Source organism: Giraffa tippelskirchi, chromosome 13, assembly GCF_054371585.1.
Source record: "Giraffa tippelskirchi isolate mGirTip1 chromosome 13, T2T-mGirTip1v1.2.pri, whole genome shotgun sequence".
Lineage (NCBI taxonomy): Eukaryota > Metazoa > Chordata > Mammalia > Artiodactyla > Giraffidae > Giraffa > Giraffa tippelskirchi.
In genome coordinates, this window is record NC_137287.1 from 114977008 (window position 1) to 115004992 (window position 27985).

A 27985-nucleotide genomic window follows, 5' to 3' on the forward strand; every position below is an offset into this window, starting at 1 on the left:
ACAGGCAGACACAGGTCCCTGGACCCAGACTCTTTATTTGCATCATGGTTTTCACTGATACACCGGAGTGGGAGTAAGTTGTTGCTTTTCTGCCAGGGCCACATGCAGCCTTGTGATGGATACAGGCCAGACAATTCTTCCCTGAGCTTTCCTCACACCTGCTCTAGGGACTCAAAGGCTGGAAGCTGTCTGGCTCCTTGTTATGTCCAGCAAGACCGTAAGGGTGGTGCATGCAGCCCTTCTGGTCTCTGTGCCCTGACCTGGGCAGAGCTGGGCTAGGAATTATATGAGTGTGTAGGAGGGCCGGTGTGGGTGTGGTGAATTCATAGGCAGCCCCTTGGCTTAGCTCCAGTCTCTGCTCCAATCTAGAGACTCATAATCCATCCACCCGTAGGGGCCAACTGTGTACCAGGCCATGTGTGTAACACAAGGCCTTCGCACATGCTGTTCCCTCTGCTTGAAACACGCTTCCAGGCACCCTCATTGCCTGATTTGGTATTTATCCTTATGATGGGGTCACTACTTGCTCAGAAAAGTCTTCTCTGACCTTCTTGGTTAACGGTCCCTGCTCCCTTACAGGCTTACAGTCCCTTTACTTCATAAAACTGTTACATATTTATGTGATTATTGGATTAAAATTCACTTCCCCCCACTAGTCTATAAGCTTCATGAGTCTATAACCTTCTGAAACCTAGTAAGCTTTAATAAATCAGAAGCCAGGTGGGTGACATAGATCTGAAAAGTGGTGGGGCTGACACAGTGGCTCCTGTGTGTATGAGGAGGTGTGTGGGAAGCGGGGATTGCTATGGGGAACTGGAGAGTGCGGGCCTGTCCCAACGATGTCTGAATTAAAAGATACACTAAAAATACTGTTCAGCTAAACAAAACACATCTGCAGGCCACACGTGTAGTCCCAGCTTATGCCCCTTCCAAAAGGTATTGGTTGAATGAGTGGGGAAAGAATCTATAAGGAAATTATTTTTAAATCCTCAAAAAGCCAGGAGGAGGGAGGCAGAACCTCCTTTTCGATCTCATCTCCACCCTCTCTTGAGGACAAGGTCTCTATTTCCTCTTTCTCCTCAGCACCCAGCCAGCACACAGTGGACTGTACAAATCGGTCAATCCACTCAATGTTGACAAAACACCTGCTCGGAACCAAGCCGGGTTCAATCGGACAGTGTCTTCCATCTTGGAGCTCCGTGTAGAGGAAAGACTGAACCATAGTCCAGCCACGATGGTCCCGTGATGGCTCTCCTAGCCACAGTATGTGGAAACGGCCGCGGGAGCCCTTCCCTCCCAACTTTCTCAGCAAGTAGAGAGAGGATTCAGCAGGTGAGTGTGAGATATGGCCCCAGGAAAGATAAGAGAGCTGGACTTGGCCAAAAGGGACAGGAGGCTCAAGCATTTGCCTGGATGGTGACCCAAGGTAGGGCTGGAGGTCTGTATCATGGGAAGAAGGGATCTGCCAAGGTTAGTCTAGGGGGATCTGGGAAGGGGAGATAGATGTCCAGGCACAGCAGCTCCTTGCCATCAACACTTCAGAGCTGAGGTGGCTCTAAATCAATGCCACCCCTGCTCCATTTGGCTTTCATCTCCCTCTGGGGCACACACTGTGACCATCTGATACATGGGCTGAGATGTGGAGATGGAACAGCCCTAGCACAGCTGGGTCTAGACTTCAGGCCTCAGGCCGGGGCCCCTTCAGATTTTCTGTATCTTAAGCCAGGGAGGAGTCCTGGGAGGAAGCCTCAGGACTATTGCTTAGCAAGTCTTACCCATCCACTGAGGAGACAGCCTCCTAGTCCTTCCTCCCAGACCTCATCTAACTCTCGTTGGAAGGTCCTGGAAAAGAACCACAGCTGAGGCCCAGGGATTCTACATCTGAATCCCCTGTCTGGTCCTTTCCCTAGCTCTAACAGAAGTGACTAACACTATGAACCAATTCAGAGGGCCCATGAACCACCTAAAACCACCTGCAAACTTTGTGAGGGTAGAACAAAGACTAGAGGAAAGAATATTGGCCTTGGCAGATCAGCAAGCTGGGATTCCAACCTTGGCTCCAGGACATCTAGCTGTGTGATAGTTAGGCAAGTCATTGTGCCTCTCTGAGCCTCAGTTTCCTCATCTGTGAAATGGGGATAATTCTCATCTTCTAACATAGGATCAATGTGACATGGCTAACAGATAGGAAGTGCTCAGGAATTGTTAGCATCCTTTTGACTTTCCCTCTTTGGCTCATGCCTGTACTGTGGATGGCTTGGAGGTTCATTTATAAAGGTCTTTGGGTTGCTCCACAGGCTCATAGAATCTAGGATAACACTATGCTGCCCTGTGTCTTTGGAGGAAAGGACCCAGCCTCCAGGTGTCATTTCTGAGGCCAGAGTGAGTGATCCTGAGAGGTCATCCACAAAGAAGTTAAGCAGGGGAGGAATCTCTGCTCTGTTTCAGCTGATTACAGGGGTGTGGGAAGCGGGGGCATGGAGCCCTGATTTTAATAAACCTGAGCGTTTGGAGGCCCACTGGAGGCCTGGGCCTCCAGGTCTTCAGACCTGCCCTCCTGGGAGGTCTCGCGAGAGGTCTCCAGAGACGCCTCTGACACCCCATCGATGGTGCTCAGCAAGTCCTCAAACTCCCGGTGGTCGCTGTTGCGCACAGCGGCTTCCAGAGCCTTCTGGCGCCGGTAGAAGTGGGAGAACTTGTTGAAGATGATGGTGATGGGGAGCGCCACCACCAGGATGCCCCCCAGGATGCAGCCTGAGGCCGCCAGCTTGCCAGCCACCGTCACCGGCACCACGTCCCCATAGCCCACGGTGGTCATGCTCACCGTGCCCCACCACCAGCAGGCTGGGATGGTGTCAAAGCCCACGTCCTCCTCCTTCTCGGCTGTGTAGGCCACACCGGAGAACACGGACACCCCCACGGCCAGATACAACAGCAAGATGCCCACCTCACGGTAGCTGTGCTGGAAGAGAATGCAGGAAGCCATGTGAGAGCTGGCTGGGCTTAGAGACCTGGTGTTAGGCAGGTATAGAAACTGAGGCTCAGAGAGTCCTACAGGCAGGTCTGAAATCACCCAACAAAGCTGAACTGATGCCGACACCCAGGTCCCCCTGCTGCACACTAAGATCTTTCAACTACGACAGCCAGCAGATTGCTCTGGGATTGAACACAGGCCTGACTTCTGTTGTCCAAGGTGCGTGCCAGCTAAGCCATGGCTATTTCTTCTAGTGCAGGGTCCACTGGTGACACCAGCCAGTTATGGAAAGCTCATAATTTTTTCTACTGTTGCAGAACCAAGAGAACCAGTTTATATTCCACAGTGCAAAGAGGTGGGTGCATGTTCTTTGGTCTATCCTATTTCTGATAAGGACAAAGCTATTTTCTGCCACTCAAGGAAGCCGAGAGGATACATAGGTTCCCTGGCCCACCTATTGAACGCACTTGCCTGTGGGTATGTATATTTGTTCTGCCCCTGAGGCCAAGCTAGCCCTATGTCAGTGATTCTCTAGGGCGACTGTGCCCCCACGGGACATGCAGCAATGTCTGGAGTCTTTTTGGGGGCAGGTGTGTTACTGGCATCAAGGTAGAGGCATCTAGTATTGGCATCGGTGGTAGAGGCCAGGGATGCTGCTAAACACCCTACAATGCACAGGACAGCCCCCGCCAACAAGGAATTATCTGGCCCTAAATGTCCATAGTGCCGGGGCTGAGAACCCCTAGTCTGGAACAGGGCCTCCCAACTATAAGGTGGAGAGAAATCATGTCCAGTACTGTGCTTAGTCGCTCAGACGTGTCTGACTCTTTGCAACCCTGTGGACTACAGCCTGCCAGGCTCCTCTGTCGAAGGGGATTCTCCAGGCAAGAATACTGGAGTGGGTTGCCATGCCCTTCTCCAGAGTATCTTCCCAACCCAGGGATCGAACCCAGGTCTCCAGCATTGCAGGCTAATTCTTTGCCGTCTGAGCCACCAGGGATGCCCATAAGGTGGAGAGAAATCATGTAGGGGGGACCAATTCAGTAGTTCTGGAGTTATTGCTTAGTTGCCAAGTCGTGTCTGACTTTTTTGCAACCCCGTGGACTGTAGCCCGCCAGGTTCCTCTGTCCATGGTATTTCCCAGGCAAGAATACTTGAGTGGGTTGCCATTTCCTTCTTCAGGAGATCTTCCCAACCCAGGGATCAAACCCACATCTCCTGCATTGGCAGGCAGATTCTTTATCACTGAGCCATCAGAGAAGCCCAGGTCTTCAGTAGGGCCAGAGATTTTGCAAACTCCTGGGTAATAAGAAAGCAGCTGCTGGCCAGGGGCCTCATCAGGAGTCTTTCACCCGTTGTCTTAGACTCTGCAGCTTTGGTCAATACTCTTCTCCTTCCTTGTAGAAAAAGTCAGCAGCATCAGGCCCTGGCTCCCTGCAGGGTGGAGGCAGGGTTCTTGGGCGCTGGAGAGATGCTGAGTTCAGGAAGTCTGGCAAATGAATTCCCTCTACCTGCCCCAGCATTCTGCCCAGCAGCCCTGCTTGCATTCAGCATCCTAGCTGCCCTGCCATAAGATCATACAAAATGTTTTCCTAAGCTACGCATGAAGGGACCTTTCAGCACCTTTTAGGGATTCTTAACAGGGTTGCATGGACCTTTAGGAGAAAGATCCAAGGTGCTAGAGTCAGGACCAGCTGGACTCCTCTCTGGGCTGTCCCACTTACTTCCAGAGGAACTTCTTACAAGTCCTGCCATCTCTTGGAGCCTCAGTTTCCACATCTGCAAAGTAGTCACAGAAATACCTGCCCTGTTTAAACCTCTCATGGGATCCCCTATTCCCGTGGGACAAAATCCAAAATTGTGGGCCAGGGACTTCCCATGTGGTCCATGCTCAGACCACCATGGAGCTTAGACTCCACGCTCCCAGTGCAGGGGGCCTAGGTTCAATCCCTGGTGAGAGAACTAGATCCCATATGGCCCAACTAAGAGTTCTAGTGTGCCACAACTAAGACCTAGCGCAGCCAAATTAATTAAAATAAAATATAAAAAGCAAACAAACCAAAATCGAGGGCCCTTCAGTACCCCACCCCACTTACCTCTTCAACCTTCTCAGTGGGCGTGCCCTTCCCTCCAGGTCCCCCTCCCAGCATCATCCTTATTCCTCTCCAGACCTTCATCCAGGCTGTTCACATTTCCTCCCTCCTCCAAACAGGTCAGTTTCACTCCCTTGAGGGTAAGCTTGCCAGGGCAGCGATTCACCCCCAACGGAGGGCCTGACACAGGGTGGCTGCTCAATAAGTTGCAACCAGGATTTAAAAAGCCAACCCTCGGACCTCAGCTTCTTCATCTACTGGAAGGGAATAAATAATAGCATCTTCCTGAGGATAAAATCGAGAATGGATATGAAACTGGCACAGAGGCAGCATTCAGTAAGTGTTAGCTCTGGACCCATTGTTAGACTTAGCCTAGGCAGGGTGACCAGCTCATCGCGAGAAGCCAGCTAGCACCCTGCTTTGGGTATTTTTGTGATGGTTGACTTGCAAAGAGTCGGACACGACTTAGTGACTGGAAAACAACAACAATGATGTTTGACAGATAGCTCCAAAGTAATCTCTGTCTTGTTTTTCTGTTTGTTTTTGGTTTGGTTTGGTTAAGCTCTGCCTCCGTTTTCCCCTCCTCTCGTAGGGAAATAGATAACGGAAACACCTTCCGTTGAAATACACAGCTGGTATCCTGAGCCTGGACACCGCAGACCTGTAAGTGCCCCTGCTCACCCACCCCACGGTTATACCCACCTCCCCGAAACCCCCACCCCCTACCTTGAGCGTCGCGCCCAGCGAGCGCAGGCCGGTGGAGTGGCGCGCCAACTTGAGCACGCGGAAGATGCGCATGAGACGGAACACCTGCACCACCTTGCCCAGGTCACCCAGCTCCTCGCCACCCGCTCCGCCCCGGTCTCGGAGCGCCGCGCCGGCCAGCAGCGTGAGGTAAAAAGGCAGCACGGACACGATGTCGATGAGGTTGAGCGGGTGGCAGAAGAAGTTGCGCGTGCTGGGCGCTAGCAGGAGGCGCGATGACACCTCGAAGCTGAACCAGGCGATGCAGAAGTACTCGAGGCGCCGCAGCACCGGGTCGTCCCGCACGCCCTCCGGGCTGCGACCCGCGGCCACCGCCGCCACCGCGGCCGCCGCCTCGCGGGCCTGGTACTCGGGCAGGCTGTGAATGCACATGGCGGCGATGGAGGCGAGCACCACGCCGATGGAGACACAGCTGAAGAGCTTGCTGGGCAGCGAGTAGCCTGGGTTCTCCATGGTGAGCCAGAGGCGGCGGCGCAGGCGGCCGCAGCGCGCCGCCCCGTAGCGCGCCAGCTCGCGCTGCACGTCGGAGATCTCGTCGGGGCACGGGTCTACGCTGCTCGGCGTGTCGCTGTCCTCGTCCCAGGCGCGCGGCCGCGTCACCTGCCGCTCCAGGTAGCGCGCGCGGCAGCACGTGGCCAGCGCGCTCTCGCCCAGGCCCCAGTAGTCGGCCTCCTGGCCGAAGGCGAAGACGCACAGCTCGTCGAGCACGTGCAGGTGGCCAGTGCGGTAGAAGTGCAGCAGGCCCAGGAAGAAGCCCGGGTGCCGGTCGAAGTAGAACTCGCGCGCCGCCGCGTCGTAGTCGTCGCACAGGCGCCGCGCCTGCTCTTCCGACGCCGCGGCCTGCAGGCGGCCCAGCCGCGTGCCCGGGAAGCGCGCCAGGGCGCGCGCGCTCAGCCGCCGCCGCACGCCGCCCACGTTCACGCGCAGCGCCTCGTCGTTTCGCCGCCAGGGGACCCGGGCGCCGGGCCCTGGGGACTCGCTCACCATCTGTGCGACGCCGTGGCCTGCGGACAGGAAGGGTCACACTGAAGGGGGCGTCCTCGGACCTCTGTTCCCCAAAATGAAAGTAAGGTCGCTCAGTCGTGTCTCTTTGTGACCCCATGGACTGTAGCCTGCCAGGCTCCTCTATCCATGGGATTTTCCAGGCAAGGGCACTGGAGTGGGTTGCCATTTTCTTCTCCAGGGGATCTTTCCGACCCAGGGGTCGAACCCGGGTCTCCCGCACTGCGGGCAGACGATTTACCATCTGAGCCATCAGGGAGGCCCTAGTGCCTACCCCCTTCCCCAAAGACCAGGTCTAAATTCCCTCTCTCCGCCATCCACCAGCCAAGCGTGTTGGAGGTTCCATGTGAAACGTCTGGTATGCCATAGGCACACAGTGAGTGTGAAGTGCCCTCTGGACTCAAGAGTCAGGCTTGGGTGTGAATATCTCTCACTCCTCGACTGGGGGGGGGGGCGGTCTTTGGCCAAATCACCGAGTCTGCCTCCTTCATTTACATAAAGGAAATGCGGAGCTGTACCTTGGATGATGCGAGCTATTGAAGGCAGGCTGTCCTGGCACCTGGTGGCTGCCCGTACAGTATGTCTCCTTGCTCAAACTTGGATTTTCGCATACCAGAGGTTTCCTACGGGATCTTGTCAAGCCGGTACTTTGAACCTCAAGTTTCCTCTTTTACAGAATGGGATAGTAATGCCTACTATCTAGGGTTATTGGGAGAATCAGTTTAAACCAGAAGTTCTTAAGCTGCGTTCCCTGAACTAGCAGCATCACCATCACCTGGGAATTTGTCAAAGATGCAGCATATTCTTAGCCTGCTGGGGACTTGCTGAATCACAAACTTAGGGGAGGGGATTCAGCAGTGTGTGTTTCAACAAATTTGGAGGGTGATTCTGATGCACGGTCAGGATTGAGAGTCATTGGCTTAGACTTTTAAAACATCTGTAGAGTCTGTCAGAGGGCTTCCGTGGTGGCTCAGCAGTCAAGAATCCACCTGCTAATGCAGGAGACATGGGTTTGATTCCTGGGTCAGGAAGATGCCCTGGAGGAGGGCATGGCAACCCACTCCAGTATATTGCCTGGAAAATCTCATGGACAGGGGAGCCTGGCAGGCTATAGTCCATAGGGTTGCAAAGTGTCTGATATGACTTAGTGACTAAACAACAACCATAAGACTCAGTCAGACAGAATTTTGGCACTCTTTTGTGACCATAAGCAAGTCATGTCACCTTTCAGAGCTTCTGTCAACCATCGCCAAGGGTGGTTAAAAATATTAAATGGCCTAATGCCTTTACCAGGCCTGGCTCCAGAAGGGGTGTAGTAATAAGTTGTTCATCTGTTTTACTCTCTCCCAGAGTCAGGCAAACCTGGGCTTATCACCACACCAATGCATCTAGAGCCTTGAAGAAGATGCTTTTCTCCAGATTTCTATTTCTGGCACGATGCGCAATTCACAATGCAGACAATAGCACCTGCCCCCAAAGGCTGGAGGATTAAGGTAGGTTATGGATGTGCTCGGCCTTAGTGGATACTCAGGAAATGTTAGATCCTTCCACTGCTCACTGTCTCCAAGCTCTGCTGGATTTAAGGGCTAGTGACTCACCTCCTGACCCTCAGTAATCTCATCTGGACTGTGGGTTCAGTAATACCTGCTTCTCAGGGTGGACCGGGAACTGAGTATGTATCCAGCCGCTGGCCCAGTGCCTGACAGGAAGCACGCAGGGTACCTTTCACTCACCCTGGGCCTGGTGTTTAAGTAGGTGGGGATTTTGTCCTTACCTCTGTCGCTTGTGTGACCTCTGGCCAGTCTCCTCCAGCTCTGGGTCTTAGCTCCCTTATCTACAGAATGGAGATAATGCATTCTGGTGAAGAGTTACCGTGAGTATGTGTGCAGAGGCCCCTGGAACACAATAAATGCTCAATAAATGTCAATTCATCACACTTCCCTCATTAGACTTGGGTTCAAATTCTGCATCTGCCATTTACTAACTGTTGACCTTGAGCAGAATCATGTCCCTCTCTGAGCTTCGGTTTCCTCATTTGTAAACTGGGGAACGTCATACTTTCCATGAGAAGTTTTGAGGATTAAATGAAGCAAATTGTTTATGGGCAGCACCATTCCTGGCACATTATTCATGCACAATAAATGCGTATGTGATGCAGCTCCTATGCCTCTACTGGACTTGGAGTCAAAGGTAGGGTTTCTAATCCAGTTCCATCACCCATTAGGCACATGACTGTGGGCAAATCCTTTTCCCTTTTTTCTAGAACTCACCTTCCTGCTCTATGAAACAGGATGAATAATTTAATGAACCTTCTCTGACAAGAATCTGAATATCAGTAAGAAAGATTAAATGATTTGCTCAAAATTATTATCCAGCTAGCCCATGGCACAGTTGAGGCTGGAGACTAGACTTTTTGATTCAAGACTCTCCATACATTAATTTTGAGCACCTACTATGTGCTGGTCGCTTCTCTGGGCTCTAGATACTCTTCACTGAGTTTAATCCCTCCACCAACCCTGACTGGGAGTTTTTCGACTCCTGCTATACAGATGAGCTGATGGGACAGCCCCAAAGCTCAGCCAGTCCCACGCTGCTCACTCCTTGAGGGGGGTTCTCATAGTGGGGCCCCAGGGCAGCCTGGCTTCCCATTCTTGCAGCCTACACCCCTTCCCCTAACCATGCCGCTCCCCGCTCCCCAAGGGAGGTCCCTTACCTGTAGGGGCCCCACCAGAGTGCCCGCGGGCTGTGTGGTTCCCAAAGGCGCAGAGGCTGGAGAGCCGCTGTCCAGCCGGGATGTCTCTGCCCTGCGGCCCCTCTGCGCCTCTGCAGCCTGCAGCCTCTGCCCAACCTTCCTCCGTCCCCGGTGGCTGAGGTCTATTGATCGCTACCGCTGCCTGGGGAGGGAGCCCGGAAGCGGTGGTTTCTATTCCTGACGCGGTTGAGAGAAGAAGGGGGGTGTATGGAGTCTGGGCCCACACAGCCAGGGCATCCTCACCAAGTCAAGAGCCAGGGGATGAGGGGTAATTTGGTGGGGGTCCCTGTAGAGAAGGACAACAGTAATAATAGCTCTTTAGTTGAATCCTTAATATGGGCCAGGGGCTGGGCTTCAGGTGACTTTATCTAAGTTCTTGCCGACTCAAGGACACGGACAGGGTCTTCTGTTCCCTGTTTCACAAGTGTCACTTGCTCAGGGCACTTAGCTAGACCTTGTGGACCTGGGATTGCAGCTCATATATTCCGGTATTTCAGCAGGGACATCTTGAAACAGGGAAACCTGAAACAAATCATTTTGCCCCCGAAATTCAGTCCTCACCTGCCCACAGATTTCTGATTCACGGTGGCAAGGGTAAGACAGAACCCTGCCAAAGAGTTTTGTCAAAGTGTGTGACCCACAAGCTTTTATTAAACACCTACTGTGTGCCTGGTCCTGAAGATTAGGACCTGGATACAAGAAAGGATTCCTACTTTACAGATACTGTTATTAATAATGATGATTTATTTATTGAGCACTTACCTTAGTTCCAATATCCTATAGACCTCATCTCTTAAACTGCAAAATGTTTGTGACATAGGCACTATTATTATTCTTCCAATCTTGCAGATAAGAAATGTAAGGCTTTGAGAGGTGAGGTGACTTGCTCAAGGTCATATGGTCGACTTCTGAGTCCTCTAGGCCATCACTGTCTGATAGATGTAATGTAAGCTACATATAGGCTTCAAAATTTTCTTACAGGAACTTTTAAACAGTAAAAAGAAATGTGTAACATTAGTCTTACTACTATATTTTATTTAACCCCAATATTATTAATATAATTTCAACATGGAATCAATAAAGAAAGTATGAATGAGATATTTTACATTTTCATTTTTGTGCTAAGTCTTCAAAATCCAGGTATTAGTTTGGGGGGGTTGTTTGTTTTAAATATTTATTTATTTGGCTGTACCAGGCCTTAGCTGCGGCGTGTGGAATCTTTACCACCTGAGCCACCAGGGATGCCCCGTATGTGGGCTCTTTTACTTGTAACATGTGCAGTCTTTTTTTTTTTTCAGTTGCAGCATGAAACACCAGGGCTTCCCTGGTGGCTCAGATGGTAAAGCATCTGCCTGCAATGCAGGAGACCTGGGTTCGATCCCTGGGTTGAGAAAATCCGCTGGAGAAGGAAATGGCAACCCACTCCAGTACTCTTGCCTGGAAAATCCCAAGGACGGAGGAGCCTGGTAGGCTACAGTCCATGGGGTTGCAAAGAGTCGGACACGATTGAGCGACTTCACTTCACTTCACTTCGTGCAAACTCTTAGCTGTGGCATGATCTAGTTCCCCAACCAGTGATTGAACCTGGTCTCCCTAGCACTGAAGAAATATGAAGTTAATCACCTCATAATTTCTGTGGATCAGAAATCTGGGCATGACATGGCTGGATTCTCTACTCAGGGTCTTACTAGGTTGAAGTTAAGGTGTCAGCCAGGGTTGTAGTTCTCATCTAGGGTTTGGGGTTCTCTTCCAGCTCACAGAGTGTTGGCAGAATTCATTTCCCTGTGGTTGTAGGAGGGACCTCCCTCTTTTCCTGCTGGCTGTCTGCTTGGGATCACTCTCAGGAATGTCCCTTGGGATGACTGTGTGTGTGTCTGTGTGTGTGTGCGCATGCACACGCGCGTGCACGTGCTGAGTCCCTTCAGTAGTGTCTGACTCTTTACTATGGACTGTAGCCCACCAGGCTTCCCTGTCCATGGGATTCTCTAGGCAAGAATGCTGGAGTGAGTTGCCATTTTCCTTCTCCAGGGCATCTTCCCAACCCAGGGACTGAACCCTAATCTCTTACATCTCCTGCATTGGCAGGCAGATTCTTTACCACTAGTGCCACTTGGGATGGCTGTCATTCCCTTAACACCCCCACTCATTAAGCCCTGACTATGGACCAGGGCCACAGGAAATAGAGGCCAGTGAGTAATTATCCAATGGTGGAGTCAGACCCACCCATAAATAATGACATCTCAACTGTTCAGACAACATTTCCCCAAATGTGGAGCAATTTGAAATGATCTTAGGGTGTGTCTGGATGCAACGTCGTACAACATTGACTCTTGCATTGAGAAAGTTCTTTTCAATCCTTCTGATTACACCAGCAAGAATATCCCAGATTAGAGATCTGTGTCTTTAACGTCTCTTTAACCCTCGTTAATCTTCATTTATCACAACAGAGACAGAGAGCAGGCTTCAGGTTCACAGTTCTGGCAGGTGGCAGTATCTAGCCAGAATCTAATACTATTATTTCATATCATTTAATCAGACATGATTTACTTACATGGAACTTAATTGCTTTCGTTGCATCTGCTTCTACACTTACATTCGGTTTGTGACAACTGACCCTGCTTATCCCATTTAGAGTAGTGATATCCAGTTTTTCTTTTCAAGTAAATTTATTTTTATACAAAAGTGAGTCCCTTGGAAGAAAAACATTAGGTCAATAGGAGTACAGGCAACACACAAAATATAATGATGCTATTATGCAGGTATGGCAAACATTGTGAAACGGGTATGTGAACAGAATGATGTTTGGAAAATTCTTCTAGAACAGTGTTTATTAGAAGGTTGGAATTTCCACTGGCAGAGGGGCTTCTCTCTGGGTGGCTGGCTCCCAGGCACGCCCCCCCCATCTTCATATCTTCCTGCAGAGAACCTCATCCTGAGGTTCAGAGTTATGGATCCTAAGCCAGAATTAGTCTGAGGAGAGAGAAGGAAAAGGTTAACCCCCTTTCCATAGTAAAGCTCTGGGTTCTGGGCCTGACTCCCCCATCCAGGCCCCATCAGCCCAGCCACGAAGGCAGGAGCACCCACCCTCCTTCACAAGGGCAAACTGAAGCTCAGAGCATTGAGGGCTGTGGTCCAGGTGATGCAAGTTCAGCAAGAGAACAGGGATCCCCAGTTCCTCTGTCATCCTAGGAGGACCCCTCCCACCCCATCCACTTTCCCAGTGCTGGCCACAGGAGGCCCAGGCTTCTGGGATGGTTCCTGTTCAGCTGGTTGAACTCGAGGAATCTCTTAGGGCTGGGGCTCAGAGAGGGAAGGAGCTTGCCCTAGGCACACACAGCCCTACCTTAGACAGGATTTCTGCAGTCCCGGCCGCAGGCACCCGGGCAGCACCGCTTACGGCCCTGGCAGTCTGAGTCCTTGGAGCACAGGTGCTGCACGGGGCTAAGGCAGCGCAGACGGTCCTCGGGGCATCTGCCCATCTTAACTGCAACACAGGGACCGGGTGAGTCCTGCCTGTGCCCCGGCCCTGGGGCTTGGGGTCTGGCTGGCGGTCAGCAAGGTGGAGTGGGACCCTTACCTGAGACCTTCCGGACGCACTGGAGGAAGCACCCTTGACGACAGCATTTCATCCGTGAGGGACACTGGCTGTCGTGCAGGCACTGATCAGGCACTGAGAGGAGGCAGGGTCCGTCGTCCGGTGGGCAGCCACCAGACTTCTCTGTAAGAGAACTCCCCAAATTTTGCCGCTGAAGGCAGTTCAGAATTCAGTATAAGTGCTGTCCTGGGGATTGCGCGATCTAAATTCTCCACTTCATACTTCTTTGCCCATCCTTTGTAATTTTTTTTTGGAATGGACTTGCTTGTTTTTTTTAATTTAATTTTTTATTGACATCTAAGGTGAAATGTAACATTATATTAGTTTCAGGTGCGCAACATGATGATTTATTTTTGTATGTCCTGTGAATGATCACCACAGTGTCTCGTTAATGTCGGTCACCATAAATAGTTATAATTTTTTTTCTTGTGATGAGAACTTTTAAGATCAATTCTTTTAGCTACTTCCAAATGTGAATTATAGCATTATTAACTGCAGTCACCGTGCTGTACATTATATCTTCGTGACTTACTTTATATCTGCAAGTGTGTATATTTTGACCCCCTTCACCCACTTCACTCCCACCCCTACACCCTACCTTTGGCAACAACCACCAACTGTTTTCTGTATCTATGAGCTTGATTTTTTTGTGTTTTAATATTTATCTTTCTCTGATTTATTTCACTTAGCATAATGCCCTCAAGGTCCATCCATGCTGTTGTAAATAGCCGGCAAGGCTTTTGTTGTTGTTGATTTACTTTGTTTTGTACTCTAAGCCTCAGTTTTCTGTCTGTGAAATGGGAAGCTAGACCCCATCCTCCCAGGGTTGGTTTGAGACTCAGATGATGTAAAAGGCAGGGGAAAAAAAAACAATGAAGTTCAGCATCTCCACCTGGGCAGCTAGGCCGTGCCTGGTCTGGCCCCAGCCCATCTTTCTGGTCTCTGCGTCTTCCCTGTTTCCACTTGGCGGCTCCTGGTCAACTCCAAGCTGTTTTTTGCCCCATGTATTACTCTCAAGTTTTCACCTGCCTTCCCTAACCTTCTCTCCAAATCCAGGCTCCCCGCTCACAGACATATACACAGAGACACAGTCATATACACACACCGGTGTGGTCAGAGTGTTACAGGCCCAGAAGGGATGGAGGTGGAGGCATCGCCTGGGTGGGGAGGCACCTGTCTGGCTATCTCTGCAGCCCCAGCCTCTCCCATCTGTTGACAGGTCAGACTCAGCCTTTTAAAGGAGGCGGAGGAGAAGAGAGGTAGGGTAGAGCTTCCTTCCGACAGATCCCCGATCCCAGAGACCATGCCCCCTACTCAACTCGGGAGTCCCTTTCACAGATTGGGCTGGGAGACAGAGAAGCCTGGAGATTGGCAGGGGGACAGACCAGACCTAGTTTCCGCAGAGGATGACAGGAAAGGTCATCTCCCTGCCATGCAGACCCGCAGGTCCAGACACCCGCATGGAGACACCAAAGAGCAGGGACCGACCATCCACTCCAACCCTCCCCAGAGGCACAGGAAGACACGTGTTCTCACATGGACACGCATGCAGGCTCAGACACACATGTGTGCGGTCAACCCTAGGGATACATGGGCAGACACAGATCGCACCGACAAGCAGACACAAAGCTACACGTAGAACTAGAATAGATGAATGCATGTGAACACAGTCCTACACTTAGATGTGTAGACAGGCAAGTACTGTGAAACTGGCAAGAAGACATTTACAGCTGCACATGCAGGCAGGCTAGGCATGAAGATGTACAGACAAGAGGCAAGGTGCTGGAAGTACTAAAAAGCAGTCACACGCACACACACACACACACTTACACTTCATTGCCTGAGTTTCCCCAAACCCTTATTCTTGCCTAAAAGGTAGAAACCACCTCTGTCCCTGGAGCAGAGGAACCTACCCGTACTCACCTCCCTTCCTCCTGCCCAAGGCAGCAGGTAACTGGCTCCCCAAACCCAGGAGGGCCACCAGGAGGAGGAGGCTCTGGGCCCTCATGTTTCTGTTGCTGACTCCTGATAAGGTAGAACCCAGAGGCCCCCAAATTAACACCTACAACTTCGGGGAGGCTAGAGCAACTGAGTTAAGGGAGGAAGGAGAGAGGATAAACAGAGTGGTATGTGTCTGCCTCATCCTGGCCCCACCCCCTGCCTAAGAGCCACCGTGCAAGGGTGCTTATGCAAGAATTGATGATGGGTGAGGACCCGCCCTGGGTGTCGGGGGCTGGGATCTGGTCCTGCCTGTATCGCTGACTTGGGTTGTGATTTGGACAAACCTTGTCTGTGTTTGGATCTCAGTTTTTCAATTAGTGTAAAGGATGAGAGTTGGTGAGTCAGATGGTCCCTTTCCTGGGTCTCTACCATCTTGAAGCCCCAGCAATGGCTTAGGTGGAGGATAGAAGTCAGCTTTGAATGTCCAGGAAGGATTTGCAGAGCTCTGAGACCTGCGAAGGGAAGCATTTGAGTTAGGGTCAGCGCTCTCTGCTGGAGACGGCTGGCCCAGGCTGGCACGGTGAGTGGGGCCAGCCCTGGTCTGTCCTTTGGGGCTCCCGTGGATGAGAGACAGAGACCACCCTGCCTTTGGTAAGATCACCTCCAGTGGCATCTGGTAGAACTGCCCTCTGCTTGGAGCTGGCTGAGCTATCAGGGGTGGACGGAGCGAGGCTTTAGGTTTGCCTGCAGTGGCTGGTCTCAGAGGATGAAGGTGGCCTCTGGGACTTCTTCCCTGGCCCTAAGGGATCTTGAGCAAAAGGTCATCTCAGCCAAGCCGCCCCTGCCTGGATTTCACATCATCTGGCTCCTGTGTTTGGTGGAAGAGAGACAAGTGGAGCTCAGAGTCCTAAGGGGCCCCAAGCGGAAACTCACTGAACCTGAGTAACTCACCAGGACGGGAGGAGATCAGGGCCATCCTCCCCGCCCTCCCATCTGAAAGATGAGGGAGCAGTCGGCTGTAGATGGGAGGAGCTGGCTCAGGGACACAGTTAATTCTTAACTAGGCTGGGACGTCTTCTCCATGGGAACATTGCTTCTCCATGATCTCCATCCTGTTCTCGGAAGTGAGGCAATACCTCCTCTGACCCTGAGAAAGCAAGAGAACGTTCCAGTCCAGGACAACGCTCACAGTCAGAAAGTGTTCCCTGGGGTTTAACCTCATGCTGTCTTCTAAGCTCTCAGGAAAAGAGGGGCCCTGTAGTTCATGATCTGATGTGACTTTGGGAATTCTGGCACGCCCTTGGCAGCTTTATTTAGAAGGAAATTTTTATGAGGCTGATTTTTATTCCTGATTACAAACTACACAGACTACTGGGCTATTGCTCACAAGCAAGTTCAATAAAAATCTAAACCCCAAACTGAAGCTCAGAGAAGGAGAGTTATTTTCCTGAGGTCACACAGCAAGTTCGGGGCAAAGCTGACACTGACTTCCAGGCCATTGTTCTGGAAGTCACTCAGAGTATCTCCTCCCAGGAACTTGAACTTCCTTGGCACCTCCTTGGAACAGGACTGTGAGACCAGTGCATGGACAGCAGAGCCATGAGGTCACTGGGGTCTGTCTAGGAAAGTCCCCTTTCCACTGTAGGTTCCTCCTACCCCTTAAGTCTGCCGTACCCCCAAATTATTGTCTAGAGAAACGCTGGGCTGAATGAAGCACAAGCTGGAATCAAGATTGCCAGGAGAAATATCAATAACCTCAGATATGCAGATGACACCACCCTTATGGCAGAAAGTGAAGAAGAACTAAAGAGTCTCTTGATGAAAGTGAAAGAGGAGAGTGAAAAAGTTGGCTTAAAGCTCAACATTCAGGAAACTAAGATCATGGCATCCAGTCCCATCACTTCATGGCAAATAGATGGGGAAACAGTGGAAACAGTGACTGACTTTATTTTTATGGGCTCCCAACTCAGTGCAGATGGTGACTGCAGCCATGAACTTAAAAGTTGCTTACCTCTTGGAAGGAAAGTTATGGCCAACCTAGACAGCATATTAAAAAGCAGAGACAGTACTTTGCCAACAAAGATCCGTCTCGTCAAGGCTATAGTTTTTCCAGTAGTAATGTATGGATGTGAAAGTTGGACTATAAAGAAAGCTGAATGCTGAAGAATTGATGCTTTTGAACTGTGGTGTTGGAGAAGACTCTTGAGAGTCCCTAGGACTGCCAGGAGATCCAACCAGTCCATCCTAAAGGAGATCGGTCCTGGGTGTTCATTGGAAGGACTGATGTTGAAGCTGAAACTCCAATACTTTGGCCACCTGATGCGAAGAACTGACTCATTTGAAAAGACCCTGATGCTGGGAAAGATTGAAGGCGGGAGGAGAAGGGGACAACGGAGGATGAGATGGTTGGATGGCATCACCGACTCAATGGACATGAGTTTGGGTAAACTCCGGGAGTTGGTGATGGACAGGGAGGCCTGGTATGCTGCGATTCATGGGGTCGCAAAGAGTCGGACACGACTGAGCGACTGAACTGAACTGAGAGGATGGCTCATGCCACAAAATTCTTCTAACATATCAGATACTCAGGGTGTTTTGCCTTATCATTTATTTCTCAAAAGAGACCACAGGAAGGAGGTTATTATGCCATCCAAGCAGATGGAGTGCCTGCCAGTGGAGCTGAATCTCAGACTCAGAAGGAGAGATGCTTAAAGAGCAGGGACCTCCTAGTAAACTGTTGGAGCAACACTTTCTGATATTCCTGGGACGTAACGAGGTGAGATGGCAGGGCTAGCAGACCTGAGGGTCAGTGGTCCACGTAGGAGACTGTGGTGAAAGTGGGTGTGCCCAGTAGGGAGCTACCTGCAGGTGTGGGGAAAATGTGCAAGACCCAGTGTGGAGACTTCATTTTTCTCCACTGTCTGTACTGGCTTCTGGGCATTAGATAAAACAGCCATGTCTTCCAGTCTTGACCACGTGACCGCGTGTAGGAGAGGAACCTCATCGTCCCAGCCTCCCAAGCTCTTAATTGTTTCTCGAACCCTTGTAATTGTCCGAGCCGCCTTCTTTGTTCTTCGTGGCTTGAGGGTGTGCCAAGACCCTCTCCAATGTGAGTATTTTCTTACTTGCCCAATATGTAGCACTGGCTCAACTCATTACTGGATTTCTTTCAATGGCTTTGTGTTGTAGCTGGCAACTTTGTGTGACCAGGGGTGGAGGTGAGTCGAGGAGCCTCCTGTGTCTCAGTCATGGACCAGAACTTCCTGTTTTCAGTTCTTTTACATATACATCTGGGAGTGGAATTGCTGAGTCATCTGGTAATCCTATGCTGAACTTTTGGAGGAAATGTCAGGCTGTTTTCCCGAGTTTGCACCATTTTACCTTCTCCCCAGCAATGTACAAGGGTTCCAATTTCTTAACCTGCTGGCCGATGCTTGTTATTTTCCATTAAATGGGTTTTTTTCTTATAGTCACACTATTGGGTATGAAGTCGTATCTTGTGATTTTAATTTGCATCTGCCTAATGACTAATGATGTTAAGCATCTTTTCCTGGTGCTCACTGGCCACTTGTGTATCTTCAGAGAAATGTCTAAGTTCTTTGCCCATTTTTAAATTGGGTTGTTCATCTTTTTAATGTGGAGTTGTGAGAGATCTTTGTATAGTCTGGGTCGTAGGCCCTTATCAGAGACCTGGTTTGTTTCTTCTCAGCAGGATCTTCTCACTATCCTGATAGGATCTTTTGATCCACAAGTTTTTAATTTTGTTGAACCTTATGTGTTTTAAATATCCTTTGACTTGAAGCTATTATATATAAAGCAGTCAGTGGACGTATTCTTTGATCTACCTCTCTCCTTCATCCTCCTATCTGATGGAAGTTTTGCTATTTATACATGATCACAGAAGGTCATCTTTACATACTATTTATTACTTCTTCATCAGACTTAATTCCACAATTAAAATGTTCAGTACTCAGTAATAATCATGTTGCTAATTCCTGCAAATGTTTCTTGATTGAATAAATCTTGTCTCTTGGAAACTCCCAGGAAAGTTCTCAGAAACAATATTTCTTGAATTCTTGCACATTTAGAAATATATTCTTATGTTTAGGTCAAGGACTAATTAGTTGTACAAAAATCCTCAGTGCATATTTTCTTTCCTAGAGTGTCTAAATTTTGCTTCATTATTTTCTGGCATTGAGTATTGCTGTCTTACAACCTGATTTTTTAAGATTTTGTTTCTTTTTTAGTTGGAGGAGAGAGTGTTGGCCTCCTGAAGGCTTCTATTTTTATCTTGAAAGACCACAATTTTTACTTGCATTAATCTTATGTTTACTATACTGTGAGCTTTTAATACGTAGACTGAAATCTTTTATTTCAGAAATATTTTCCTCAATTATAGTTTTAAATAATTATTTTAATTTGTTGACTTGGTTTTCTTCCTGGTAGGACTTGATTTTTGTGTCTGGTGGATTTTCATTGACTTTTTAATATTTAAGACTCTGTGTTTTTAAGCTACTTCTTTATTTTTATTTTACATTATATGCTTTTCTATGTTTTCCTTTTTCTTCCTTACTTTACTTAGTCCTTATTTATGAAATATTTTTGTCCTTTTCTTCAATTTCTCTTCTCTCCATCAGATTCTATTTCACATCTTCCTTGTTACCTTGCTATGTCTTTTTTGAGTTTCTGTATTTCTGTTTTATGATGGTTCCTCATACCTTTGGGCTTCCCTGGTGGCTCAGATGGTAAAGAATCTGCCTTCACTGTGGGAGACCTGGGTTCAATTCCTGGATTGGAAAGATCCCCTAGAGAAGGGAACAGCTACCCACTCCAGTATTTTTGCCTGGAGAATCCCATGGACAAAGAAGCCTGGTGGGCTACAATGCATGGGGTAGCGGAGTCAGACACAGCTGAGTGACTTTCACTTCTCCTCATACCTTTAATTTGCTTCACTAGTTTTAAAAATCTATTTTAGAATATAATTTTTTCTCAGCTTTCTGGTGACTTAAAAACTCCTCTTTCAGATGCTTTTAAGGTTTGCTTCTTGTTTCTGATATTTTTAAAAAGGAGTCTCTTTATACAGCTTATATGATTTCCAGATTTCTTTCTTATTTTAAAATCAGTGTCAGGAACTAGCTTTTGAAAGGAGTATCTTATTTGAGTGGGAAGAGTTGGAAGTAATAGGTTTCTTAATTTAGCTCAAGGGCTCCCTCCTCTGTTGCAGTTTTCCTAATACATATGTGGACTTCTCTCTCTTAGGTACTGGTCTGAAAGAGGAGGGCTCCCACCGTCAGCCCTGGCCGCTGTGAGATATTACTCCAGCATTGCAAGGTAATGCCCTCTCTCATAAATACCCTGTATTCTTCTCTGTTGATTTTATCCATATCTCCCAGCACTTGTGCCCTGCCTTGCTTATTCTCAGACCCACTCACTTCAGCTCCCACTCAAGGTGGGCCCTTTGCCTTCTGAGAGGTGAATATCTTCTAATTGGAAGTGTAAGTATGGGAGGGAGCTGGGGTATGGCAGGTACTGGGCAGTGTCTCCATCTACATGCATTTCAGCTGCTCCCAGAATGCCTTCCTGCAGGGGTTGTAAATCAAATGCCTGTCTTTTCCCAGATTCTTTCCTATCCAGGATTTCACTTGTGATTCGGGTTCTTACAATGAGATGTCCTCATACAATAGCTGAAATTCTTTTTCTGCTTGAGCTACCTGGAGTGATTTCTTTTGACGGCCTCTGATTCAGGCATTATTTTACTTTTACATTATGACATATTTTAAACATCTCTTTGTAACACATTAATGATTATATGTATATATAATCATTTCTTTAGATGCAACTCTCAATTACCCTGTTTTCTCCATTCATGTGATTACTTGAGTGCTTTGTTCTAGCCTATAATGAATTTTGGTGGCTCAGTGGTAAAGAATCTGCCTGCCAATGCAGGAGATGTGAATTTGCTCCCTGGGTCGGGAAGATCCCCTGGAGAAGGAAGTGTCTACCCTTCCCAGTATTCCTGCCTGAGAAATCCCATGGACTGAGGAGCCTGGGGGGACTATAGTCCATGAGGTTGCAAAAGAGTTGGACACAACTTAGCAACTAAACAACAACAACAAATTATGAATTTTAATTTTCTTTATTCGATATGTTCAGATCATAAGAGTAGTGATTTTTGCTGTGATGAAATAAAATTCTTATTTCCAGGCAGGATAAGAAAAAATTAAACATAAAATTCTCTCTCTGCATCCGTTTGGGCCTCTTCCCTCCATCCCTAATGTGTAGTGTGCGCCTGCATTACATATTAAACAAACTTCCTCGAAGACAGGAGTGTCTGCTTGACCATAAAGATAACATTTTCCCCTTTCTTCTGACATTAGTAATATAATTTCTTAAAAGGATAGCATTCTTTCCCAACTCTCTGGGGGATCACGGACTTCCTGCTCTTTATACGTGCTTGCCTGCATTATGTGTCCTTGGTGAACTTTGTATAAAATATCACTATGTCATTTTGATGTATGATCCTTTATCTCAAAAATATATATGACTGTGCCTTCAACTTTCACCTGGCAAAACAGTTTCTCAGAGCTTTCTGAGCGTCTCTCTTCCGGGTTATAATCCTCAGTCTGGTTCCAATAAAATTCCCTTCCTTCTTAATTGTTAACTGAGCTTTCATCGACAGCTGTAACAAGAAAAAAATTAGAAACTAATATGGATAAAGGCAGAGCTACTCATGCTTGTCCCCTTTCCACTCCCATCATCATCATGTAACCAGTATTCACAGCAGTGGATATTCCTTTAAACTCTTTTCCTTTTTCACACATAAGTATTTTCGTATACAGGAATGTTCAACTGAAATATTATCAAAACCCATATATTACTCTCCAACTTTTTTTTCTGTTGGTAAGATTTCATGGACATCACTGGAAGACAGTAAACAGAGATCTAGTGATATTCATTTTTTGGCAATATATTTATAAATGTCATTTTTTGGCAATATATTTATAAATGTAATAGATCCCATGAGACATGATGAGTTTTTTGGTAAATCGACCTTTATTTATTTTTCTTCTTCTTCCTTCTATCCTACCTTCTTAACCTGAATCCCCCTTCAGCCACTTAGGGAATGTATGTTAATATTATATGTGCAGCCTTCTTAATATGACTGTAGCGATATTTGTTTACTATAGCCAAGTTAGAAACATACTCTCATTATGTGCAGTCATCTGTTTGAAGACTCTCCATTCTGTTTCATTTGCATATCTATCTATGGTTGTTGTAATACCACTTTATTATAATTATTACAGCTTTAAAATAAAGCTTGATATCTCCTACATCAAGTCTTATTAAATTATTCTTATTCAAGAGTATTTTGGCTATCTTGCCTTTTGCATTTTTTGTATGCATTTCAGAATTGCATTGCCAAATTTCTCTTGGTTTACTTTTATAAAAACTTTTCTGGGGATTTGAGTGCATTGAGACTAAAAATCCATTTGAAGAGAATTGGCATGCTTATCATATTGAGTCTTCCAATCCATGAACATGGTATACACTCACTAAAGTTTTATAATTTTCTCTGTAGTGATTCTGCACAAAATTTATTACATGTATTTATAAGCTCTTCATATTTTATATGATTATAAAAATTATTAAAAATTCATTTGCTGATTTGTGTTGTTGATGTATATAGTACCATTGATTTTTGTACATTTCCTTTGTATGCATGTGTCATCATAAACTCTCAATGATTCTAAAAATTATATGTAAATTTGTGGAATTTTATGAACATAGTTGATTTTTATGTTCATGAGTCTATGTTCTATGAGTGAGATTTGCTAAAATCTTCCTTTTTCATAGAATTCTTGTTGATAATTTTATTTTTAAACAGCTTTATTGACATATAATTGACATAAGCTCTTATTAAGCTCTGGTTTCAAGATTATGTTTACTTCATAAAACATAAGACACTGGGAATTGTTTCTTATTTTATTTATGTCATATTAGAATTAATTGTTCCTTGATTGCCTTATAGAATATGCTTATGAAGAGGTCTAATCCTGATACTTTAATGTGGTCAAATATTGTTGACTGTTGTTTCCATCTTTGTAATGGTTACAGTATTATTCAAATTTTCTACTTTTTCTTGTGTCAGTTTCAGTTTAGAAAGTTATTTTTTTCTATGATTCATTTGTACCATTAAGATTTTTTTGGCACACAAATTGAAAAAAATTTAATGAACCAGTTTCACCAATTTAATGATATCATGAAGCAGAAATGCAGAAGTCCAGAGCAGAAATAGCCAAACAACAGTAGGCAATCTCTAGATAAGAGGAGAAAAGGGTGCCACCCTGAGGTGTTTTGAGCAGGTCTAAGAATGAGTTAAAATTTTTACTTGCAAGCCTTATCACCGATAAAGACCTTTATAATATGTAAGGAGTGCTTAGAAATTGAGAAGAAAAAAGCTAATGAATATATTGGAAAATGAGCAAAAGAAATGAAGTTTTCAGATAAAGAAATATAAGTGGCTTTTAAGATATGAAAAATGCTTGAAACAATTGATAGAGAAATGCTAGCTAAAAACTTCAGCAGTGTATCACTTCTCACTCTCCAGATTGGTAAAAATCTAAAAGATTTTGCTGATATTTAATTTTACTAGCTGATGCCAAATTTATTTTCAAATAGGTTGCATGAATATACCCTCTCACTAGTAATGAGTGGGAGTTTCTTCTCTCTACAAAACAATGAGAAAAAGGTAGACAACCCAGCTAGAAATGGGCAAGATGCTTGAGTTAACAGAAAATTAGAAAATCCAAGATAGTGGTTACCTCTGTGGAAGATGGAGAGGGAAGAAATTGGCAAGGAGTAAATGTTGATAGGGCATATATACAGGAAATAGTCTCCTTTTTTGCCTGGCAAGTGAGTGCAGGCTGCCATTTTAATGCTTTAATTCTTTAAAGAATATAAGTTCTACACACGTTTTTTGTTTGTATAATTTATTTTGTGATGAGCATTTTTTTTTTTTAAAGTAGCCTGCCAACTCCAATGTCTTGCATTTATTATAGCTCCTTAATGTTTCAGCAGCATTGGTGGGCATGATGAGGTCTGAGTCCAAAGAGGCAACGGATGGAGATTTAAACAACTGTTTGACTATAAAATACTTAGTTTTTGTTTTCATCCCTGTCTCGCCCAGAGCTCAACTGTTATTTCCACACTTCAGGTTCTGTTCCTGACAATACCTAACTTCTGTGTATTCATTTTTATACTCTGAACTATGAGAGCAGTGACAAGATACCAACTCAGACTAGCTTAGGCAGTTTATTGGGTCATAACCGAACTACGGGAAAGGTGTGGGAAGAACTGCTCTCAAGATGGAGGGGAATGGAGGGCTGGCTTCCAAAGTTTAGTCCCTTCCAAAGCCTCTCTTACCATCATTTCTCTGCTTTTCTAATTGAATTAAGTTTACTTTTCTCAAACAGTTGCCCTCCTCCCAGACTGGAACCATAGCTTCAGGAGTTCCCAGGCTCATCTCTCCTACCTTTACCAAAAGGAGGGACTTCCCCTTAGTGTCCATTTAAATAAAGGATGTCAACTGACCTCATACACAGCCACCCCCCCGATCTGTGTCTGGGTGTCAAGCTTTCATGATCAGCAGTCCCCATTAGATTCCTAAGTTGATGGTACAAAGAAACAGGAGTCCTTCAGAAGAAACAGGGTGCCTGTTCTAAAAAGGAAGGAGCCATATTAGATGTATGTACTGTAGATTCCGCCTTATAGATGATTTCTATTTTCTTCCCTTTGTGGGTGTTTCCTCTCTTCTTACTGTGATTTCAAGAGCATCACACCACTCTAGATGTCGAATGCCACCTTCTCTATTACTTTCTTGGTGCATTTCAGAGACTGCCTGTGAAATGGAAAAGTATAATGATTAGTCATTAAACTTTCAAGGCAAATTTGCCTTTGAGAGTTTTTCTTGGGATCAGGGGGAGAATGAAAGAAAAGCCTAACTTGATGCTGGGAAGGGTAAATTGTTAGGGTAGGTCTGGGTGGGGCTTGCAGGAGCCAGAAGTAATGGGGGAACACCTTGGCTATGAAAACAATACACTGGACCTACCACAGACTTATTGGATGACTGTGGGTGATTTCTTTCTCTTTAAAGAATTTGGTCATGATGGTGCCTACAGACCAGCCAGCCCTACTTCTTTGTGAGAATGTGAGATAGCTCCTGGGGGCTATTAGAAATGATGTAACAGCCACCATTTCTCCCTGTGAATAATCCCTGGGGAAGGGCCCAAGGTCCCTCCCAGGATGAGGGTGGATATTTCCTGGTAGAACTAAGAAAATTTAAGTCTTATCCCTTGTGAAACCACAGACCCACCCTTGGCACCTGGCCAAGCTGAAGCTGCATAAAACTAGGCTTAGCTTCAGCTCTCAGTCATACACCTTCCTGACGACATGCAGACCAGAAGCTTCTTGATCCAGGTGGTGGTACTTCTCGTCCTTGGGACGCTAGTGGCAGAGGCAGCTGTCATTAGAGGTGAGTGGACAAGTGGCCTGGGTGAGGCTGGCTTGGGTTGAGGAGAGGTTGTTGGGGGCAGCCTGGGTCTTGACAAGGGGCAGCATGCAGAGCTGGAGCCCACTCTTTAGCCTGGACAGCAGGGTTTGAGTGTATCCAGAGAAGTAGGAAGTTGCCCACTAGATTCCATGTACATTCTGCCCCAGGACTGAGAAGTCAGGGCTGTTTGTGGAAGGAGTGTTATAACATGACCTTGGCCTCAAGCACTGATACTTGGACAGAACATGCAATGAAGTGAGGAGCCCCAGGAATCTGGGCCCTGGGTGTGGGGTCTCTTCCCTGCCTGTCTGCTCCATCAAAACGCCTGAGTCATCAGTCCTGTAAGGGGATGTTAAGAACTAACAGGGCCTCAGAAATCATGGAGTCTGAAGACCTCTGTGTTCCAACGCAGGACACTGAGACCTAGAGTGAGGTAAGGAATTGTCAGGGCAATCTCCAGAGCCAAGCTGGAGCTCAGGTCTCCTGCCATGTGTCTCAAAGCTCCTTGCCCTTCCACCAAGTTTCCTCAAAGATGACAATGTGTCCTCATCTCCTGAAAGTCACTCCTCCCTGGCATATCCTCATGAGGGCCCCAGGACCCAGAATGGAGGGTGAGGGGAAGAAATGGACACCCAAAGCAAACCTGGTCCTATGGACCTTTTCCCCAAAGCCCAGGGAACAGCTATCCAAGAGTGTAGACCCCAGCTAGCCCTGGTGAGCCTCCTCTGTCTCAGTGTCCTTCAGGTTAAGGGATACTGCAGTGAGCTGTGGCTGGACCTGGAGGAAAGACTAGATAGTTGAAGCAGACACACTGGTCTAAATATTAGTAATAATAGGGATATTTCTTTCAACAGGTCGTCCAAAAGGTCAAGGCACTAAGAAAAATGTTTTAGTCAACGGAAAGGGTCCAGTCAATGGTCAATATCCTGTCAAAAGATCAGATCCAGTGAAAGGTCAAGGTCCAGTGAAAGGTCAAGGTCCAGTGAAAGGTCAAGATCCAGTGAAAGGTCAAGGTCCAGTGAAAGGTCAAGATCCAGTCAAAGGTCAAGATCCAGTGAAAGGTCAAGATCCAGTCAAAGGTCAAGATCCGGTCAAAGGACAAGATCCAGTCAAAGGTCAAGATCCAGTGAAAGGTCAAGATCCAGTCAAAGGTCAAGATCCGGTCAAAGGTCAAGATCCAGTCAAAGGTCAAGATCCAGTGAAAGGTCAAGATCCAGTCAAAGGTCAAGATCCGGTCAAAGGTCAAGATCCAGTCAAAGGTCAAGATCCAGTGAAAGGTCAAGATCCAGTCAAAGGTCAAGATCCAGTCAAAGGTCAAGATCCGGTCAAAGGTCAAGATCCGGTCAAAGGACAAGATCCAGTCAAAGGTCAAGATCCAGTGAAAGGTCAAGCTCCGGTCAAAGGTCAAGATCCAGCCAAAGATCCATTCCTCACTAAGCGTGGCTCCTGCCCCAGGGTTCTGATCCGGTGCGCCATGATAAATCCCCCTAACCAGTGTCTGAGAGATGCTCAGTGCCCAGGGGCCAAGAAGTGCTGTGAAGGCTCCTGTGGGATGACCTGTATGGATCCCCGGTGAGGTGAGAACTGGGTGGAGGAAAAGGTGACCTGTGAGGGCACAGAGAGGCTGACTGGTGGAGGGCGATCCTAGGCTAGCGGGGGAAAGGACATGGGGAGGTGACAGAGAGACGGAGGGGTCTCAGAGGCTATAACTGGGGTCCTGAGAAGGATGACATGTGGACTTAGTCCTGTCTCCCACTGCCTCTGAGTCCTTCACCTTCTGACTCACATCTCTAATTCTCTTTTCTTCTACCAGGCAGAGTCTGTTCTTGCTGCACCTGTGAAGTCCCCAGGGATGTAGGCCTCAGTGCCTGTAGCATGACCCTCTCCCACACTGCCCCTTCTTCTTCTCATCCAGGAGGCCCAAGCTTGAGTGTGGACTGCCTCCCTCATGAACTTTCCAATAAAAGACTGCTTTCAACTCAATTTGTTTCTGGCTGCTATGACTTCTGGGCTCCTGAGAGAGATGGGCGTGGGTTTGGGACTTCCTGTCCCCAGTGGAGAGTAGAGTGGGACCCAAGGCAGATGTTTTTGGGGTGTGAAGGAAAGCAGGGGCAGGAACGAGAGGCCTATTCCTAGGGTTCACTGTAGAAATCCAAAAATCAACCCAAGAACCGCAGCCTCCATTTCACCAGGAAATGGAAACCTAGACATTTTGCTTCTGGCCTCAGACCAGGGAAATAAACCCCCAAACCTTCCCATTGACCTCCATTTCTGACCTGGCTATGATCAACCCTGCCAGTGTGACCAGCCAACC

General features: G+C 47.4%; 3 protein-coding genes across 6 annotated transcripts; 1 reads left to right on the forward strand and 2 right to left on the reverse strand.

Moving 5' to 3' along the window:
- KCNS1 (potassium voltage-gated channel modifier subfamily S member 1) lies at nt 1-7606 on the reverse strand. The gene is made up of 3 exons (XM_081557091.1): nt 7531-7606; nt 5794-6836; nt 1-2962 (listed from the first exon to the last, which is right to left on the reverse strand). The coding sequence occupies exons 1-3, from the start codon at nt 7604-7606 to the stop codon at nt 2492-2494; spliced, it is 1590 nt and encodes a 529-aa protein (XP_081413217.1). The 3' UTR covers nt 1-2491.
- Nucleotides 6774-27654, forward strand: PI3 (peptidase inhibitor 3). 4 transcript variants are annotated; one of them, XM_081557099.1, is made up of 7 exons: nt 6774-6898; nt 8185-8327; nt 17744-17898; nt 20382-20453; nt 25276-25653; nt 26526-27248; nt 27485-27654. In XM_081557099.1, exons 5-6 carry the CDS (start codon nt 25572-25574, stop codon nt 27245-27247), a joined length of 804 nt encoding a protein of 267 aa, XP_081413225.1. In that variant the 5' UTR covers nt 6774-6898; nt 8185-8327; nt 17744-17898; nt 20382-20453; nt 25276-25571; the 3' UTR covers nt 27248; nt 27485-27654. The 4 variants fall into 4 exon arrangements, with proteins under 4 accessions (XP_081413225.1, XP_081413224.1, XP_081413226.1 ...); XM_081557098.1 differs by having other exon boundaries at nt 25489-25653; XM_081557100.1 differs by lacking the exon at nt 17744-17898.
- LOC145531194 (WAP four-disulfide core domain protein 5-like) lies at nt 12931-15189 on the reverse strand. Its single transcript, XM_081552970.1, has 3 exons — nt 15105-15189; nt 13164-13304; nt 12931-13070 (listed from the first exon to the last, which is right to left on the reverse strand). The coding sequence occupies exons 1-3, from the start codon at nt 15187-15189 to the stop codon at nt 12931-12933; spliced, it is 366 nt and encodes a 121-aa protein (XP_081409096.1).
- Nucleotides 27655-27985: the final 331 nt, after the last annotated feature.

Excerpts from the sequence above, each read along its gene's own strand:
- KCNS1 (XM_081557091.1), bottom strand. The coding sequence starts at position 7,606 with ATGGTGATGCTGCTAGTTCAGGGAACGCAGCTTAAGAACTTCTGGTTT. Across the intron at positions 6,837-7,530 it reads TCTCCCAATAACCCTAGATA|GCCACGGCGTCGCACAGATG; the intron begins GTAGGCATTACT and ends TCCTGTCCGCAG. Across the intron at positions 2,963-5,793 it reads CGCTGGGCGCGACGCTCAAG|CACAGCTACCGTGAGGTGGG; the intron begins GTAGGGGGTGGG and ends ATTCTCTTCCAG.
- LOC145531194 (XM_081552970.1), bottom strand. The coding sequence starts at position 15,189 with ATGAGGGCCCAGAGCCTCCTCCTCCTGGTGGCCCTCCTGGGTTTGGGG. Across the intron at positions 13,305-15,104 it reads CTTGGGCAGGAGGAAGGGAG|AGAAGTCTGGTGGCTGCCCA; the intron begins GTGAGTACGGGT and ends GTTCTCTTACAG. Across the intron at positions 13,071-13,163 it reads GTGCGTCCGGAAGGTCTCAG|TTAAGATGGGCAGATGCCCC; the intron begins GTAAGGGTCCCA and ends CCTGTGTTGCAG.
- PI3 (XM_081557099.1), top strand. The coding sequence starts at position 25,572 with ATGCAGACCAGAAGCTTCTTGATCCAGGTGGTGGTACTTCTCGTCCTT. Across the intron at positions 25,654-26,525 it reads AGAGGCAGCTGTCATTAGAG|GTCGTCCAAAAGGTCAAGGC; the intron begins GTGAGTGGACAA and ends TTCTTTCAACAG.